At 52.1% G+C, this 16002-nt stretch overlaps 1 protein-coding gene across 4 annotated transcripts in view; it reads right to left on the reverse strand.

Annotated features, from left to right (window-relative positions):
• USP40 (ubiquitin specific peptidase 40) overlaps window positions 1-16002 on the reverse strand; it is a 59851-nt gene that overhangs the window by 29628 nt on the left and 14221 nt on the right. For all 4 annotated transcript variants that reach the window (XR_006356339.1, XM_044002229.1, XM_044002228.1 and 1 more), the window contains exons 9-16: window positions 13999-14103; window positions 12963-13070; window positions 10897-11209; window positions 9876-9957; window positions 9483-9657; window positions 8435-8519; window positions 7388-7458; window positions 6000-6328 (exon numbers count right to left, since the gene is read on the reverse strand). Coding sequence is in view for 3 of the 4 variants with exons in the window: in XM_044002229.1 (XP_043858164.1) it covers window positions 6000-6328; window positions 7388-7458; window positions 8435-8519; window positions 9483-9657; window positions 9876-9957; window positions 10897-11209; window positions 12963-13070; window positions 13999-14103 (1268 nt within the window). In the remaining variant the exon portion in view is untranslated. The remainder of the gene's footprint in view (window positions 1-5999; window positions 6329-7387; window positions 7459-8434; window positions 8520-9482; window positions 9658-9875; window positions 9958-10896; window positions 11210-12962; window positions 13071-13998; window positions 14104-16002) is intronic.

The raw sequence follows: 16002 nt of genomic DNA on the forward strand, positions 1-16002 counted from the left end.
TGGCAGGGCCTCCATGACCTTATCTTCTACCTCACATTTGTGCATCACCATGTTTTTGGTTATGCTCATCATGAGTTCTGTGAAACAAAATGGCCAAGTGTCCTGTGAAATGACATCTCTTTTTACCCTCAATGAAACAAAACAAAAGTCTGTTTGCCTATTGAAGAGAAATCTGTCTTCTGACACCTTTCAATTGCCAACCAATGCACCCAAGCACCTATCCTAGCCACCTAACATCCCACAGCTCTCTTCCCTTTCATAGTCAAACTCCTAGGAAGAGCATTCTGCTCTCATTGCTTCCACCCCCTCTTCTTTCACTCACTTCTCAATCTCTCACAGTGTCACTCAACTCAAACTACTCACCACACTATACTCAATGAAACTGCTCTCTGCTGATTCTTCTGACCCATGTCTGGCTGCTTTAACATCAGATTATCATCCACATCCAGCCCCCATGCATGGGTGTATAGGGTATTTGGGAATCAATTTACCAAAATACATAAAATACGAGTTTTAATTATAAAGTGCTCCATAAGGAAATAAAGAATAATTCAAATATATGGAGGAATATTCAATGTGCCTGACTGGGCCATACCAACAGAATAAAAATGAAAAGACTACCAAAGTGAATTTACAGTTTTAATGCTATAATAATCAACCTACCAAAGAGATATTTTAGAGAACTCAACTAAAATAGTAACAAAGTTCATTTGGAAAAACGAAAGATTTAGATCATCAAGAGAAATTATGAAAAGACAGAGGGATAAGGGGAGGGATGAAGGGGAATAGCACTTTCAGATGCCAAACAATATTATAAAGCAGCAGCCATTTGGTTTAAAAATAGAGAAACAAATAAATGGAACAAACTAGACAAGGGAGAACTAAAAAAAAATAGAACTCAATAAAAAACGTTCAATAAATCTGAAAGCAAACTAGTTAAGAGAAAATTACCCATTTGATGGGAAATGTTGGAATAACTAGAAAGCAGTTTGGCAGAAACTGGGGTGAGATCAATATCTTATGACATATTCCACAAGAAATTCAAAATGGATCAATGACCTGAATATGAAACATTATACTCTTAAAAAATGAGAAGAAAAACTGATCACACACCTCTCACAGCTCTGGGGAGGTGAGTTCTCTACCAAACAAAAATAAACACAAAGATAAAACAGGTAGTTTTGCTTACATGAAACTGAGAAGTTGTTCAACCAAATTAATGCATCTAGGATAAGGAAAGGAGTCAAATAGGGGGAAAAATATTTGTATCAATTTTTTTCAGATACAGGTTTGATATCCAAGGACACTAACAGATAACACTAACAGGTAACATATATGGAGGTATGCACAAGCATATACATATCTGACCAAAAGATACACCTCAAGAGATTGTGGGGAGAGGGGGTATCAATGGACCTAGATAAATGGTTCTCCCCAAAAAACCATTAACAACAATATAACCCTAAGGATTCACCTCCCACCCACATTCACCAGAAACAATCAAAAGTGAACACTGTGGGGACAGCTAGGTGGCACAGTGGATAAAGCACTGGCCCTGGATTCAGGAGGACCTGAGTTCAAATCCAGCCTCAGACACTTGACAGTTACTAGCTGTGTGACCTGGGCAAGTCACTTAACCCTCACTGCCCCCGCAAAAAAAAAAAAAAAAAGTGAACACTGCAAAATTAACCATTCAATCAATATTTACCCAGTGCGAACTGTGGGCCAGACACATGCCCTGCCCTCAAGGAGCTCAAACAAATATATACAAAGAAAGCTGTGTACAGAATAACTAAATGATAATGAACAGAGAAAAAGGCACTGGAGAATCAGGACAGGGATGAGAAAGGCTTCTTGTAGAGGGTGGGATTTTAGTGGGGATTTCAAGGAAGCCAGGGAGGTGAGGGGGTGGAGCAGAAGAAGAGTGTTTCAGCTATAGGGAGAAACCAGAGAAAATGCCCAGAGATGAGGGGTCTTGTTCATGGAACAGTCAAAAAGTCAGTGTCAGTGGAGTGAAGAGGACATGGGGAGGGTGGGGGGGAGGATGGAGTAAGGTGTACGGAGACTGGAAAGGAAGGAGGAAGCTGAGTGATGAAGAGCATTTTGTATTTGATCCTGGGGGAAATAGGGAGTCATTGGAATTTACTGAATAGGGGGTGACGCGGTTGGATCTGGACTTTAGGAAAATCTCTTTGGTGGCTCAATGGAGGATGGGATGAATTGGGGAGAAATTTGAGACCAGCTGATGGCCCAGCAGCTTTCGCCATAGTCCAAGTGAGAGGAGATAAGGGCCTGCTCCAGGGGAGGGGCAGGGTCAGAGGTGAAACTGACAGGCCTTGGCACCCTACTGGATAGGGGCCAGTGTGAGAGAGAGTGAGGAGTCCAGGGTGACTTCTAGGTTGGGAGCCTCAGGGACTGGGAGGAGGGTGCTCCCCTCTGCCATAGAAAAGGGAAGGTAGGTGGAGGAAGGATATCCATTTCAAGATGACAGAAAGGCAATGGAAGAGGTGAGATTGGAGGTCAGCAGAGAGTTTGGGGCAGGAAAGGTAGATCTGGGAATCAACTGAGTAGAGATGGTCATTAACTCCATGGGAGCTGAGAAGATCCCCAAGTGCAGCAGCATAGAGGGAAAAGAGCCCTGGGGGGCAGCTAGGGTCAGAGGGTGTGGAGGAGGATCTAGTAAAGGAGACAGAGGAGTAGTCAGAGAGGGAGGAGGAGAACCAGGAGAGACGAGTGACCTAAGAATGAAGAGAGGGGTCAGAAGCCAGACTGTAAAGGGTTAAGAAGAGAGTGGAGGCAGCTGGTATAAACGGCTTTTCCAGGAGTTTTGTCATAAAGAGCAGAAGAAATAGAGGATGACAGTTAGCAGGGACAGAGGCTTTTTTCAGGACAGGCAGTAGAGAAGGAGCCAGTCGAGAGGGAGGGACTGAAAATGAGTGAGAGAGGGGGATCACTTGAGCAAGGAGAGGGGCTGGCCTCACCTGAGGCAGGGCTGAAGAAAACGAAAGGAGACCTGAGTGATAGGAGATGAGGGGGAGAAGAGGAGAGGGCGCTCATGATAAGTGGCCTCAATTTCCTGTAAAATATGAGGTGAGGTTCTCAACTGAGAGAGTGGAAAGAAGGGAGAGATTTGAAGAGGGCTGAGAGGTCTGGGAAAGCGGCAGTGAGCTGAGAAGGGAGGTACAGCAGAACTGCTGGAGCCAAAGCAATACAAAATGTAAAAGATCATTCTGATTATATACAATCAAAACTAATGTATCCAAGATCAAGGGAAGCAGAAAACTGGGAGAGAACTGTGGCAACAAGTATCTCTGATGAAGGCCTCATTTCTCAAATACAGAGAAAGCTGCATCAAATTTATAAAAACACAAGTCATTCCCCAATTGATAAATGGTCAAAGGATCTGAACAGGCACTTTTCAGACAAAGAAATCAAAGCGATCTATAATCATATGAAAAAACACTCTAGATCACTATTGATCAGAGAAATGCAAATTAAAACAACTCTGAGGTATCCCCTCAAACCTATCAGAGTAGCAAATATAACAAGAAAGGAAAATACTGGATGTTGAAGGGGATGTGGGAAAGCTGGGAAGCTAACCCATTGTTGGTGGAGGTGTGAACTGATCTAGCCATTCTGGAGAGCAATTTGGAACTCTGCCTAAAGGGCTATAGAACTGTGCGTACCCTCTGATCCAGCAATGCCACACTGTTTGTATCCCAAAAACATCCCCAGAAAGAGAAAAAGAACTATTTGTACAAAAATATTTCTAGCAGCTCTTTTTGTGGTGGCTCAGAATTGGAAATCAAAGGAATGCCCATCCATTGGGGAATGGCTAGGCAAGCTGCGGTATAAGATGGTGACGGAATATTATTGTGCTATGAGAAGTGACCAGCAGGAGGATTTCAGAAAGGCCTGGAAAGACTTGTATGAACGTATTTAGAGTGAAGTGAGCAGATCCAGGATAACATTGTGCACAGAGACCGCCATATTGTCTCATGAAGAACTGTGAATGACTTGACTATTCTCAGCAATGCGATGATCCAAGACAATCCCAAAGAACTAATGATGAAGCAGACTATCCACCTCCAGAGAAAGAGCTGACATTGGTGGAACAGACTGAAGCAGGCTATTTTTTTTTCTTTCATTTTTTTCTTTTAATCAAGTTTTTTTTAAACAAAATGACTAATATGGTCATATTGCACGTAATGGCATATGTATAATAGCTTATAACTGATTGCTTACCACCTCAGGGAGGGTTCATGGGAGGGAGGGAAGGAGGGATAAAATTTGGAATTCCAAACATTAAATAAAAATGTTTATTACTTATCAAAAAAAGAATGTCCCTGTGGTAAAAATTATTTGTGGTACAGATTAAATATTGCAGTTTTAGCTGAATCATTTGGGAGGGGCCACACCTGGCCCACCCTGAGATTGTGCATGCTACTGAGCAGCTTTTGAAGGACCTCCCCTTTTGGGGGAGGAAAAGCAGAATGCAACTGGAAGGGAGGGAACTTCCAGGAGGAGGGGTACCTTCAAAGGTTCGCACTCTTTCGGCCTGGCAATCATTCTGGAGGCGTCCTTGGACCTGGCGGACACATGTGCTTTGCTTCGTTTCGGGCGACTGCATTTTTCTAACGAGCAACTGTAAACTGACTGGGATTGGTGAGTTTAAACCTAAATTCCTTTTAACTAGCTTAATTGGGAATGCTCTGGGATCACATAGGCTAAGCTTAGAGTTAAAACTATCTATCTGTAGTTCTACTTCCTTATTTCCTTAATTGGTTTCACCTTTGTAGTTTAATTAATTCCCAAGTAATAAAACCTGAACCTTTATGAACTAAAGCTCAGAGGCTCCTTTTCTTATTGGCCTGGGAGGAATATATAAAAAGGAAAGTTCAAAGGGCAGATTAAAAGAGTCCCTCATAGGGGCAGCTAGGTAGCTCAGTGGATAAAGCACCAGTTCTGGATTCAGGAGGACCTGAGTTCAAATCCGGCCTCAGACACTTAACACTTACTAGCTGTGTGACCCTGGGCAAGTCACTTAACCCCCATTGCCCCACAAAACAAAACAAAACAAAACAAAAGAGTCCCTCATATTTCCGGGACCCCAATATTAAGGTGTCACCCTAATAACGCTCCCTATATCAAATTTTGGCCCTCACAACCATGAGCGTGATCCACTTCTTTAAATAGAATGTCATCAGACAATGCTGGTCTTCAGACAAAGCATTCACATTTGGAGTCCCTACAGTTAATATTTATTACTTATAGATGGTCTAAAAACAGTGATTTTTAATGCTCTTTGCCCCTTTTTCCACCATCCATGTGGAAGTAGAAGGAATCTTGCAGGACCAAGGGCCACCCTAAATCTGTCTTTGCTTTATGGATGGCCACAACAGAAGCCTGACCACTGTATGTCATGATGGCAGATCACTAATGATGTATGCCTGTTACTGTTATCCATCAGATGCCACATTCATGGCAGTAAATATAAGTAAGCCCTGCTGGAGAGCCTCAAGTCCACTGGACTAAAGCTTCTTAGAAGGAATTGCTATATCCATACTGACAAAGGATGGAAAGAACCCATTTCACAGAATCTGACATCAGCAAACTTCAGGAACATCGCTTTGCCCCTTGCTTTGTTGTGTGGCCTAGGAGACAAGCATTCCATTACCTGCAGAAGGACGGGGAGGGAAGGGTTGCTGACCAGGGAGGCACTGGGATGAGCAACAAGGCAGCAGTCCCTGAGCGAGCTGGCAGGTGGGAGACACAACACCTTCCTCGCCCCATTTTCCACTCATTCTCCTGAGCGACTTGGGGGGACACATCTCCCCTCTGTCATGGAAAAGCAGAAAGCTGCTCCACAGTCCCTTAGACCCAAGCCCTGACGATTTACCTACTGTCTCAAAGATGGAGCTCTGACACTCACAAGAGAGGGCTGCAGAGCCGAGACCTTCCAGCAGCACAAGCAGAGGCTCCCCGGGGGCATCAGTTACCTTTGGTCATAGCTGCTGGAGGACACTATCCACACGGAGCTGCCATCTTGAAGGCCTTGCTCTTTGAATGTCTTCTCCAAGTTCTCCTTGGGAATGACAATCCAGTTCTCCAACTCAAGAACTCGAGAGCCTGTGATGTTCACCAGCAGGATGCCAGGAGAGAAGGCGAAGGCTGTGAATATGGTGCCCACTTTGGCATTGGCAGGAAACACGTGGGGGGTTTCGAGAAAGGGTTGCCCCCTTTCTCCATCACTGCTATTTGTCAGCTGAAGGATATTCAACAGGATGGGAACTGCGTCATCCCCAGTTGGAATCTTGACCCCACCAACCTGCGAAGCAGTATCAAGAGGAAGGGTGGTCTCATCCTTACTGACCGAAAGAAAGTCAAATACAGTAAAAGCATAATTGCCTCAAAGGAGGCAATGACAACGTTGCTCGATTGTCTCTGAGATAACTACGGGTCAACAAATCATGCCTTAACAATCTCTCTCATGCCAGTGTTTCCTCCTCATCCTCATTTGGCCCCCTCTGTAAAGAGGAAGGCAGTTGAGGCCCTCCTCCTTGGTCTCCATGCAGCCACTCTCTCCCCTTCCTTTAGTCCTGGACACCACTGCTGACGGATCTTTCTTCCTGAAATGCCACCTTGCTCTCACATCCCATCCCTGCCCAGAAGTTTTCAAAGGCTCCCTTCTTTCCTGCCAGACTGAGCCCACACTCAGCAGCCTGAGACTCAAGGTTCTTCCCAATTGACCTTTCCAAAAGGAACCAGCCCATCTAGCAGGCCTTTGGTTAGGCTGTGGTCCCAGCCTGAATGCGGTCACTCACTCACTCCATAAGTCCATGCCACAAGGGAGGGCCAAGGTACAATCCCACCTCCTCTAAGAAGCCTTCCTCAAGTCCTGGCCTTACGCTGGAGGCCTAGTCCCATCCACTTATTACCTGTAGCGGTCACTTTGGCTGGGACTTGCGTGCCTTACGTGCCTCTGTGTGGCTGTTAAGGCCCTTCAGGGCACATGAGGCTGTGTCTTACACTTCTCTGGGGCCCCACATACCCTAATACTTCTCTAGGAACAAAGCAGGTGCTCCAGGAAGCCCTGATGAATGAATTGGAGTTTCAAGCTCAACCAATGAAAAGCCACCACCACCAAACAGTATTTTTCAAGCAAATTGTTTTCAGATCCCGGCTGCGAAAGATTAAGCGGGACTCCAGCACTCGGTGCAGCAGAGAGCACCAGTGTGGCCAAGACTCCTTCTGGCTTTCCCCAATTCCCTCACTCCTCATTCTTTTATATAATCAGAACAACCCTTGAAAGTCTTAGCAGATTATCTTATCGCAGTTATAGTAATGTTTTAAAATCATAATAAAGATTTCCTGAAGTATTTTTTACCTCCATCCCATTCCACACAAAGATGTCTTCCCCATCGGTCATTTCAATTTCATGCAATGTCAGTTCATCTCCTACAAAGATGGGATCACCAGTGAAACCACTCATCACCATCATGGAAAACAGCGCCCACCTCGTCTCCGCACACAGCCCTTTCCAGAGCTGACCAGGGGACTTGGAAAGACCAACTGACGGTAACCGCATCTGCCCATCAGCCTCTGCACGGCTCCGTCCGGGAGCCGGCTGCCGACGTTTCCCCCAGCAGCAGGAGGTGCCCAAGAATTGGAGGGCTGACAGCCCACCAGCACACACTTGCGGCATAGGGGAAGAAGTCCATCCTCGCGCTTTGGTGGCTGGACTGGCACCGCAGCCCCGGGGAGCAGTTACACCCAGGCTCCTTCTACATGTTGGGGTTGCCAATTTCTAACTTAGACTCGCTGGAAATGCCAGTAAGCAGAGTTACTGCTGGATGCCACTGTCAGTGGGGCCTGGGAAGAGGGTAGACTAAAGATGACAGACAGCATGAAGCTATGGAAAGAACTGTGGGCTCACAGCCTCCTGAGCTCTCAGGCGGCCCATCTGTCCAGTAAAGGGCAGGGGCGGGGACCGGGAGGCCAGGGCGCCTCTTCCCAAGAGGAGGCACACACAGGGAACACCCCAACCAGCACTCAACTCTGCCACAAAGACCAGAGATGAGGCTGTTGGGCGAGATCTCTAAGCACAGTAGCCAAACATGGCCAAACTACTGCTTGTGCACACAATGCCGGGGGGTTACTAGGAAGGCCAAGACTGAGTGGAAGGAAGGGCAGCCACAGAGTCAGGGGTAGGAGAAGAGGGCAGACAAAAGGACCCTGGGGCCTGTCTGGCCTCCGAGCTGATTCCCCCGGTGTGTTACAGCAGCACCCTGCAGTCCCAGAGCACCTACTCTGGGCTTGGCCTGTCTCCAGACCCCCCCACCGCAGGCTCCCTCTAATGGGGGTGTGGGGGCAGAGCCAACTGCAGTCCTAGGGGTGCCGCATCACTGCAGGTAACCGAGGACAAGGGGCCTACCTTCGAGAGCCTGGCAAACATGGAGTCCTGCAGGCACAAGCTTGGCAAAGCTGAGCACCAGATCCCCTTCCCAGAATTCCAGGAGCTGGAGATGAAGGAAGGAAGGGAGAGCTACAACAACAACTCCAGGCTGACCCGGAGGGCCCTGCTTGCAGTGCTGAGACCGCCTTCTCAGACACTGGCTGGGGGCCCACTTCCACCAGCCCCAGCAATCTGAGGCGGGGGGAGAGGAGTCTCGACCCACGGTGCCCCAAGTAACGGGAGCCCTCCCCTTGTCCCAGCCAGGGCGAGCTCAGAACAATCTGGGTCTGAAACCACCTTCGAGGGGAGGCCAGTTGGTCCAGGAGCACTGGGTTCAAAAGGTGCCACCTCAGGGATGAACCCTGGTCAAATGATGGCTGACCTAGAAAAAGCGTTCTCCTTCTTAGTCAATGACCGCAGTCTGGAAACGGGGGAAAGTCTGCTGTCGCAGGAGGCAGAGACCCTGGCCTTGAACCACTGGTCCTACCCCCATGCTAGCTGTGTGACTGTGGGCAAGTCACTGCTCATCTTTGGAACTCAGTTTCCTCACCTGTAAACCAAAGGGGCTGGACCCAATCAACTTCTGGCGCTATTACCAAAACCACAGAGGGATGGGCCAGACCCAACTACACTGGCAGGTTCACTGTCAGTGAGGAAACCCACCAAGCCAAAGCAGAGAAGAGGTTCAGGAGCTTGCCCAGAGTCACCCGGCTGGCTCAAACATGTCCGTGGCAGGATTTGAACCCAAGGCTTCCTGTCTCCAAGGCTGCCCCTCGATGGACACATTTTGAAGAAATGATGCAAACCGAGGCCTGGCCAATGAAAGCGATCCATATCCAAGGCCTCTGCTGAATCGCCACCTGCTTCTGGAAATGTCATCCCCCCAGGGCCAAAAATGGCACCTGGCTAAGCTTTGCCCTGGCATGTCCAAGAGGCCAGGCTCGGGGCTCTGGCGCCTGGTGCCCAGGGCTCACGCAGGAGCAGCAGCCCTCAGCGTCTGGCTCGAGCCCCCGCCAATGTGTGTTACCTGAAGGACGTCCTGCCGAAGATCACCTACGGTTCTCCTTTTGTCGATGGTCAAGTCCACCACGCACTCCTCCGTTCTGGAGGAAGAGGGGTGCAGGGCCCCATCATAAAACTCGTAGCCAGGGCCCAGGTGCAGATGCAGCTCCAGGTGGTTGACCACAAAGTCGTAGTCTGCCCTGGAGAGCAGGAATCAGTCCTTGAAGACCCTCCAAAGTGTGCCAACACCCAGAGCCTCCTTCCCCCCAAATCCCAGAAGTCCCCCAAAGGCAGCTTCCGGGGCCAGCCTGGCCCCGGCCCAAGGGAGGAGCCCCCAGTGGAAAGACCCTCCCGGGACAGGGCCACCCTCGAGCTGAGCAGAACCCGGCTGGCCTAGCCCAGGTCTGGGGGGACTCACCTCTTTCTTTGCAGCTCACTGTTGGCCTCATGCACCTCCCTCAGTAGGTGACTCGGAACTTTGTACCTCGGGTTGGACTGAGCTGTGAACAACAGCCCTTGTGAATGTGAGGTCAGCCAAAGGCAAGCAGGTTCAGGACGCGTGCCCCAGCCCAGGCCCCGAGAGCCAGATCCAAGGTGGACTTGAGGCTTCAGGGATCATCCCAGCCAGACTCTGCACCTCGGCCACGAGACCCAGATGGGCCAGTCCGTGGCATCTGCCCTGAAGTTGTCCTCGCCATGTCCCTCAGGTACCTGGGCACGCTCAGCTTCAGTCCCTGCCAACTGTCTGCCACCTGGAATCTTTTTCTATAACACCCCGTCACTGGGCAGGGGTCAACAACCTCCACATACCTGGGCAACATCCAGCCTCGGGTACGAGGACGATTCTCTACTGACCCAGATCTCAGGATGATCCTTCGCTACTCAACTGACACCCATTGAGAAAGGCCCTCCTGGGGGCCTAATACTCTGCGGGGCAGGGGGACAGAAAGACCAAGAAACAAACCCCGGCCCCTGCCTTCAGGAAGCTTACACCCTGTGGGGGAGAGACTTCTCTAGTGCCCAGCAGGAGGTTCCCTTCGGAGGGTCAACAAGCTACAACCTGGAAGCAAAGGCCTTTGGAGACCTCGATTGTCACCTCTAAGAGAGACTATGAGATGAATGCCACGCTACCCCCTGGCTCACTGGTGTGCAAATGCCTAATTCAGGAAGGGAGAAGGGAGGAGGAAGAACAGGGCAGGGATGGCTGGGCCTACAAAGAGGCCCGGAATGCCTCACACTCGGGGCTTCCCCAAATCAAAACCACTGACCTAGAGGGAAGCCAGCAAAGGCCTCCTCCCTGTTTGCCTCTGTAGCCCCTGGGCCTCACATAGTGCCTGCTCTGAGGTCTTCAAAGAAGGGCAGTCCCCCTTGATGGCTCTCGCACCTGGGGCCTGAGCATGGGCCTGACTGCTGTGGCCAGAGAAGCCCAGAGCCGGTACCTTCAGGAGGCCTCCGCAGCTGGGCCTTCCGGTAAAACAACATGTAAGCGCTCTCTTTCCCCTGGAATTGCTTCTCAATGTCCGCTTCCTGGATGGGTTCCACTTGGGAATCATTCAGATCAAACCAATGAGGGCCTTCGGCACCGACCTCCAACCGGCGATCCCCAGCAGGCTCCTTGCCTCGAGAAGGGGCTGTGGGGCCGGGCTGCTCGAACTCAGCCAGGGGCGACCGTGGAAGGCTGGCATCTCTCCTGAGACAGACCTTGCTGGGATCAGAGCTAAGGAGGAACACTTCGGGATGGTTCTGCAGAAACTGGAAGGGAGACAGGAGAACTTCAATCAGCTGTGCCCTTGGACGACCTCACGCACCACCTGTGGAGGTAAGGACCGGGGAGAGGGCTCCAGACCAGGCCCCGCATGGACCAGGCCCCACCGGACCCTCACGAGGCACCTGGGAAGGAAGGGCCGATTCAGGCCCTGGCCTCCTCCAGACGCCAGGCTGCCTCCGGGGTTAGGGTCTGTCCAACGCAAAGGGCATCGTGACCCTGGTGCCCTCTGCTCCGCCCACTTTAGGGTATTCTAACTGGGTCCCTTTTCCCCATCCTCAATAAGGACAATGTTAGAGATGGTCCGGCCCAGGCCCTCATCACGGCCGGAACAGGACACGGAGCCTGCTGGCACAAGGCCCCCAGATGACTCAAATCTCTAAGGAAGAGCCACTCTGCAACACACAAATGGAAACACATGGGCACTTTTCAGAGGAACAAACCCAAGCCCCAGTCACAAGAAATGCCCATGGGAAGCACCTCTAAGGTGCTGCGGCCTTGGGCCCTGGGCTTGCTTGTCTCCCTGACAATACGGCAGATGGGAGCCTCGGAGGCTCAGAGCCGCCTCCAGGCCCCATCTGGAATGCCAGCCGGGAAGACCTAGTACTGAAGAAATGAAATCAGTTCTGTGTCCATCTCTAAAATGTCCAGATGCAGCCTGCCTTCCCTCTGCCCATCTCCGGCCATCTTCGAGGACCCGGCCGCCCGGCCCCTCCTGCCCCCAGTCCAGCACCAGGCCCACTGCCCGACGCCTCCCTCCATGGGACACGCCAGCCCTGGGCACAAGGATCCAATCAGGACCCGTGGCTATCATTTCTGGAAGGGAAGGCCCCCCTCCCAAGGCCAGAAGAGCCCCCCATGACGTGAGACGTTCCCGCTTTCAGCCAGGACACCTTGGGGAGCTGCAGCTAAGAGCCCAGCCCCGGGGCCAGCGCTGACTGGGCTCCAGCCTGCCCTCTACATCATGTTCCAAGTGCAAATTTGACCACGTTTCCCTCTAAACACCTCGAGGTCAAATACAAAACCCTCTCTGGTTTTTAAAGCCCCGCCCCCTCCCATCCTCTTACACCCTGCCGCCCACTCTAACATCCAGAGGACCCCCCCCAGCCTCCTAGCAGCCACCTTCTCCAGGACGCCTTCCCTGATTTCCCCATCTCGTTTGTACAATGCTGGGCACACTGTCTCCTTCATTAGACTGCAGGTTCCTTGAGGGCAAGGACTTTTGCCTCTCTCTGCATCCCCAGCATTCCGCAGTACCCAGTACATAGTAGGTGCTTAATCAACATTTACTGACTGACTGATCTCCTACTAACTGCACCGCTGGTGCCAATCTGGTGCTCGGTAGGGGACAGAGGCCTGGACAATTCACAGTAACGACCAAGAGGACCTGGGCTGGGCTGGACCGTGCCTGACATTTTACTGTGAACTCTCCACAGTTTATTCACCCAAAGAATCCCAGTGTTGCTGGCCCAGGGCCCCAAGGGGGGCCCCTGATTCAGCGTGCCCGATGGGCCGAGAAGGGTTAGGACAAGAGAGGCCCCCAGCCTTCAGCTCCCAGACACAACTGAGGGTGTGGGGGAAGGGAGCCAGTCCTGCGCACAGGCCTTCTGGACAGGAAACAAGACCAGCCGCTACGCTCAGGGTGGAGCAGGTGCTTGGCCCAGGGCAGCAGCCCTGGCACCAGTGTTCCCGGGCACAAAAGGATGCACTAAGACACCCGGGTGGGTAGGGCTGCGTTACCTTCAGCAGGGGCCCGTGCTGCTTCCGATACTTCTTGTTCCAAGATATTTCTAGGCTTCCCAAGAGTTTCTGGCCCAGCTGGTCCACAGCAATCCATTTATTCTCCTCCTTCAGAAAGAAAGATGAAAACCCCTCAGAGCAAATGTGCACACATGCCGCACAGGATACAAGGGCTGACGACCCAAGATGAGAAGCAGGGAGACGCCAACATTCAAGTCAGTCCGTCTCTAGAGGAGACATTCCAGCGTTCTCACCAAGACATGAAGAACTGAGGCAGGAGCGACAGGATTCCCAGGCAACAAGCCAAAGGGCCCCTTCCCCCAAGGAGAATCCATTCTAGGCCCTGGCTAATGCCCACTGCGGGAACCGGGAAGGGCCCAAAGCTCGACCCCCACCTCCCCCCAACCTGGAGTTCAAAGTGTCCCTCCCCGAGGTGGCCCCTGAGAGGTTGTGACCGCCAGGCTCCTGACCCACCATCTGTGCTGGGCCTCCATGTCCTTACCACCCAGCTCCCAAGGCCACTATCCCTCCAGTGTCCGGCCAAGCTAAGAGCACTGAATGAAGAGTGGAGGCCTACTGCCCACATTCCGGGCGTGTGCAAGGATGCCAAGAGAAAGGCAAACGGCCTCTGCCCGTGACTTTCACGATCACCCTCCACACCCAGGATGGTCTCCCCCAAGCCTCAGTCCTCCAGCTAGCACCAAGAGGCCACCTCCTCCCTGAGACCGCTCAAGCCCCCCCCAGCCCTACCCCCCAAGAGCGGTAGAGATGTGTGGGCACACCCATACGACCGGATGGGGAGCCCCTCGAGGGCAGGGGCCACTTCTGGTCCTCCCCACAAACCTGGCCCCCGAGAGGCACTGGCTCCTTTTCTGGCAGAGCTCCCCACCCTGCTCCTGAAAGGAACATCACGTGCAGACCCAAGGCCAGAGGCCGCGTCCCTGCGGCTGGCACGCCTGCTGTTTAGAGACAGCCCGGCCTGCTCAGGAGTCTGGGGGAGGGTGGCAGCTTCCAGGAGAGAGAAGGTACAACGTACCTGGGATAAGAGGTTTCTGAGGACCGTCAACGGATCGTCGGTTTCTTGTGCACTTGGAAGGTCTTTCAGACTCCTGACCTTTGGTTCTGATTCAGACTCATCTTCCTGGTAAAAACAAGGACACGCTGGTCAGTGGCCCCGACACAGTCGGGAGACTGTGGTGGCCACAAACAAAGGCCAGGCAGCCCAGATGTGGACGCTCTTTCCCACTCTCTCTCAGTGGGGAGATCTGAGAGTACGTCTCAAGTGAGAGGCCCCGGAGAGTTACAATGAGCACAGTGCTCAGACATCTAAGGAAGGCACAGGCCCCACGGCAGACCGTGCGACCCCGCTTGCTGCCAGAGCCTCCCCCATTAATGATTTCTTACTGGCCCACCGGTCCCTCCTGGTTCATAGCTTGTCTCCCCCACCAGAGTGGGAGCCTTGCCTTTCTGTGTGTCCCCAGTGCTCAGCACGGCGCCCGCACCACATTATCTTCTCAGACCCATGCCTTCCCTCTTGGAAGAGGCCCAGAGTCAGCCCTCCCCGCACCGCACCACTGGCAGGGGCGCCGTCCTCCCTGTCCTCCGCGCATAGCCGCTGATGCAGACCGGCGCTCCCTGGGCTGGCCATGGCGGCTTGTGGGGGTCAGTCTGGGAGTCAAGTAATGAATCTGCGGGTGAGCTTCCAGAAGGGGCTGATGCTTCTGTGCACTCTGCTGCCTCCAGAGTCGTCCCAGGCACGCTGGAACTCCCTTGCCCCTACCGATCTCTAGGGGTCCTGGGAACCAGGAGTCCCTCTGTCCTGATCCATGAGGTCTGGCGAGGGCTGCCCTTGGAGCCAGCTTCAGAGCTCCCTACAATGAGGGTTGGGGCCAATAAGGATCCTTCCAGCTCTGACTCTAGGACCTCGAGGGCAGCTGTCAGGTTAGGACTAGGTCACTGATCCTCTAACAATGACCCTGGAGGGCCTGGGATAAGAGCACTCTGCAGACTGGGAAAGCTGCACAAGCCAAGGCGCCCCCCACTCCCCACCCCCCAGCCCCCGGCCCCCATCCCCTGGCCCATGCTGAAACTGGACAACTTCGGAGGCTCCAAGCAAAGGCAGCTTGGAACCAGCATGTTTGCAAGCTGGAGTCAAACCCACCTCTCTGACTCCATCATGCCGGGCTCCTGCACCCCAGCCTCTCCCTGTCACAGGCCTCTGACATGTCACACTCACTCCCCTCCTCCCACCCCCAAGACCCTATGCCTCTACCCACTTCCCAGAAGTCATCAGCCATGGTCTTCCTCAAGAGTCATGGTCATTCTCATCAGTCAGGATCATCCCCGGCGATCAGGGTCAAGGTCACCCGCATGGGTCAAGGTCGCCCTCATAGGTCAGGGTCACTATCTTCATCGGTTGGGGTCATCTTCATTGGTCGTGGTTATTCTCATTGTTCAAGGTCATGGTCACCCTCATTGGTTGACATTTTCCTCATAGGTCAGGGACATCCTCACAGGTCAAGGTCGTCCTCATAGGTCAGGGTCAGGGTCATTCTCATCATCTGAGGTCACCATCCACATCCGCTGGGACCACCATATTCATCATTCATAGTCATCTTCAGCAGGGCCCTTCTTGACCCCACCCCCACCCCCCATTTCCTAGCCTGGCTCTGAAAACAAAAGTCAAATCAATCCTACCAGGCCACTCGTCTCTGGCTACCGCTCCTTTAGCATGGACACAAACAGGCTCCTGTCCCTGTATCTGTAGCCTCAGCGCCGGGGTTGAGGGCGAGGACTTGGTGAATGCTTTTCCATCCCACCACATGCCACTTTTCATCACCGGGCCCATGCCCGCCTCAGAGGGCGGGTACCACCTGAAAGGCCCGGCTGCCAAAGCTGGCAACCCCCCCAGTCCTATTAGAAACACTTGAAGGCACAGGTATAAACAGCCTTTCCAAAAATGAGAAGCAGCATCTCCCTACAACCACCCGCAAGCATTATGGGTGACTCTACCTAATCTACGTAGTCAATACCATCCCCA

This window comes from Dromiciops gliroides, chromosome 4 (assembly GCF_019393635.1).
Source record: "Dromiciops gliroides isolate mDroGli1 chromosome 4, mDroGli1.pri, whole genome shotgun sequence".
Taxonomy (NCBI): Eukaryota; Metazoa; Chordata; class Mammalia; order Microbiotheria; family Microbiotheriidae; genus Dromiciops; species Dromiciops gliroides.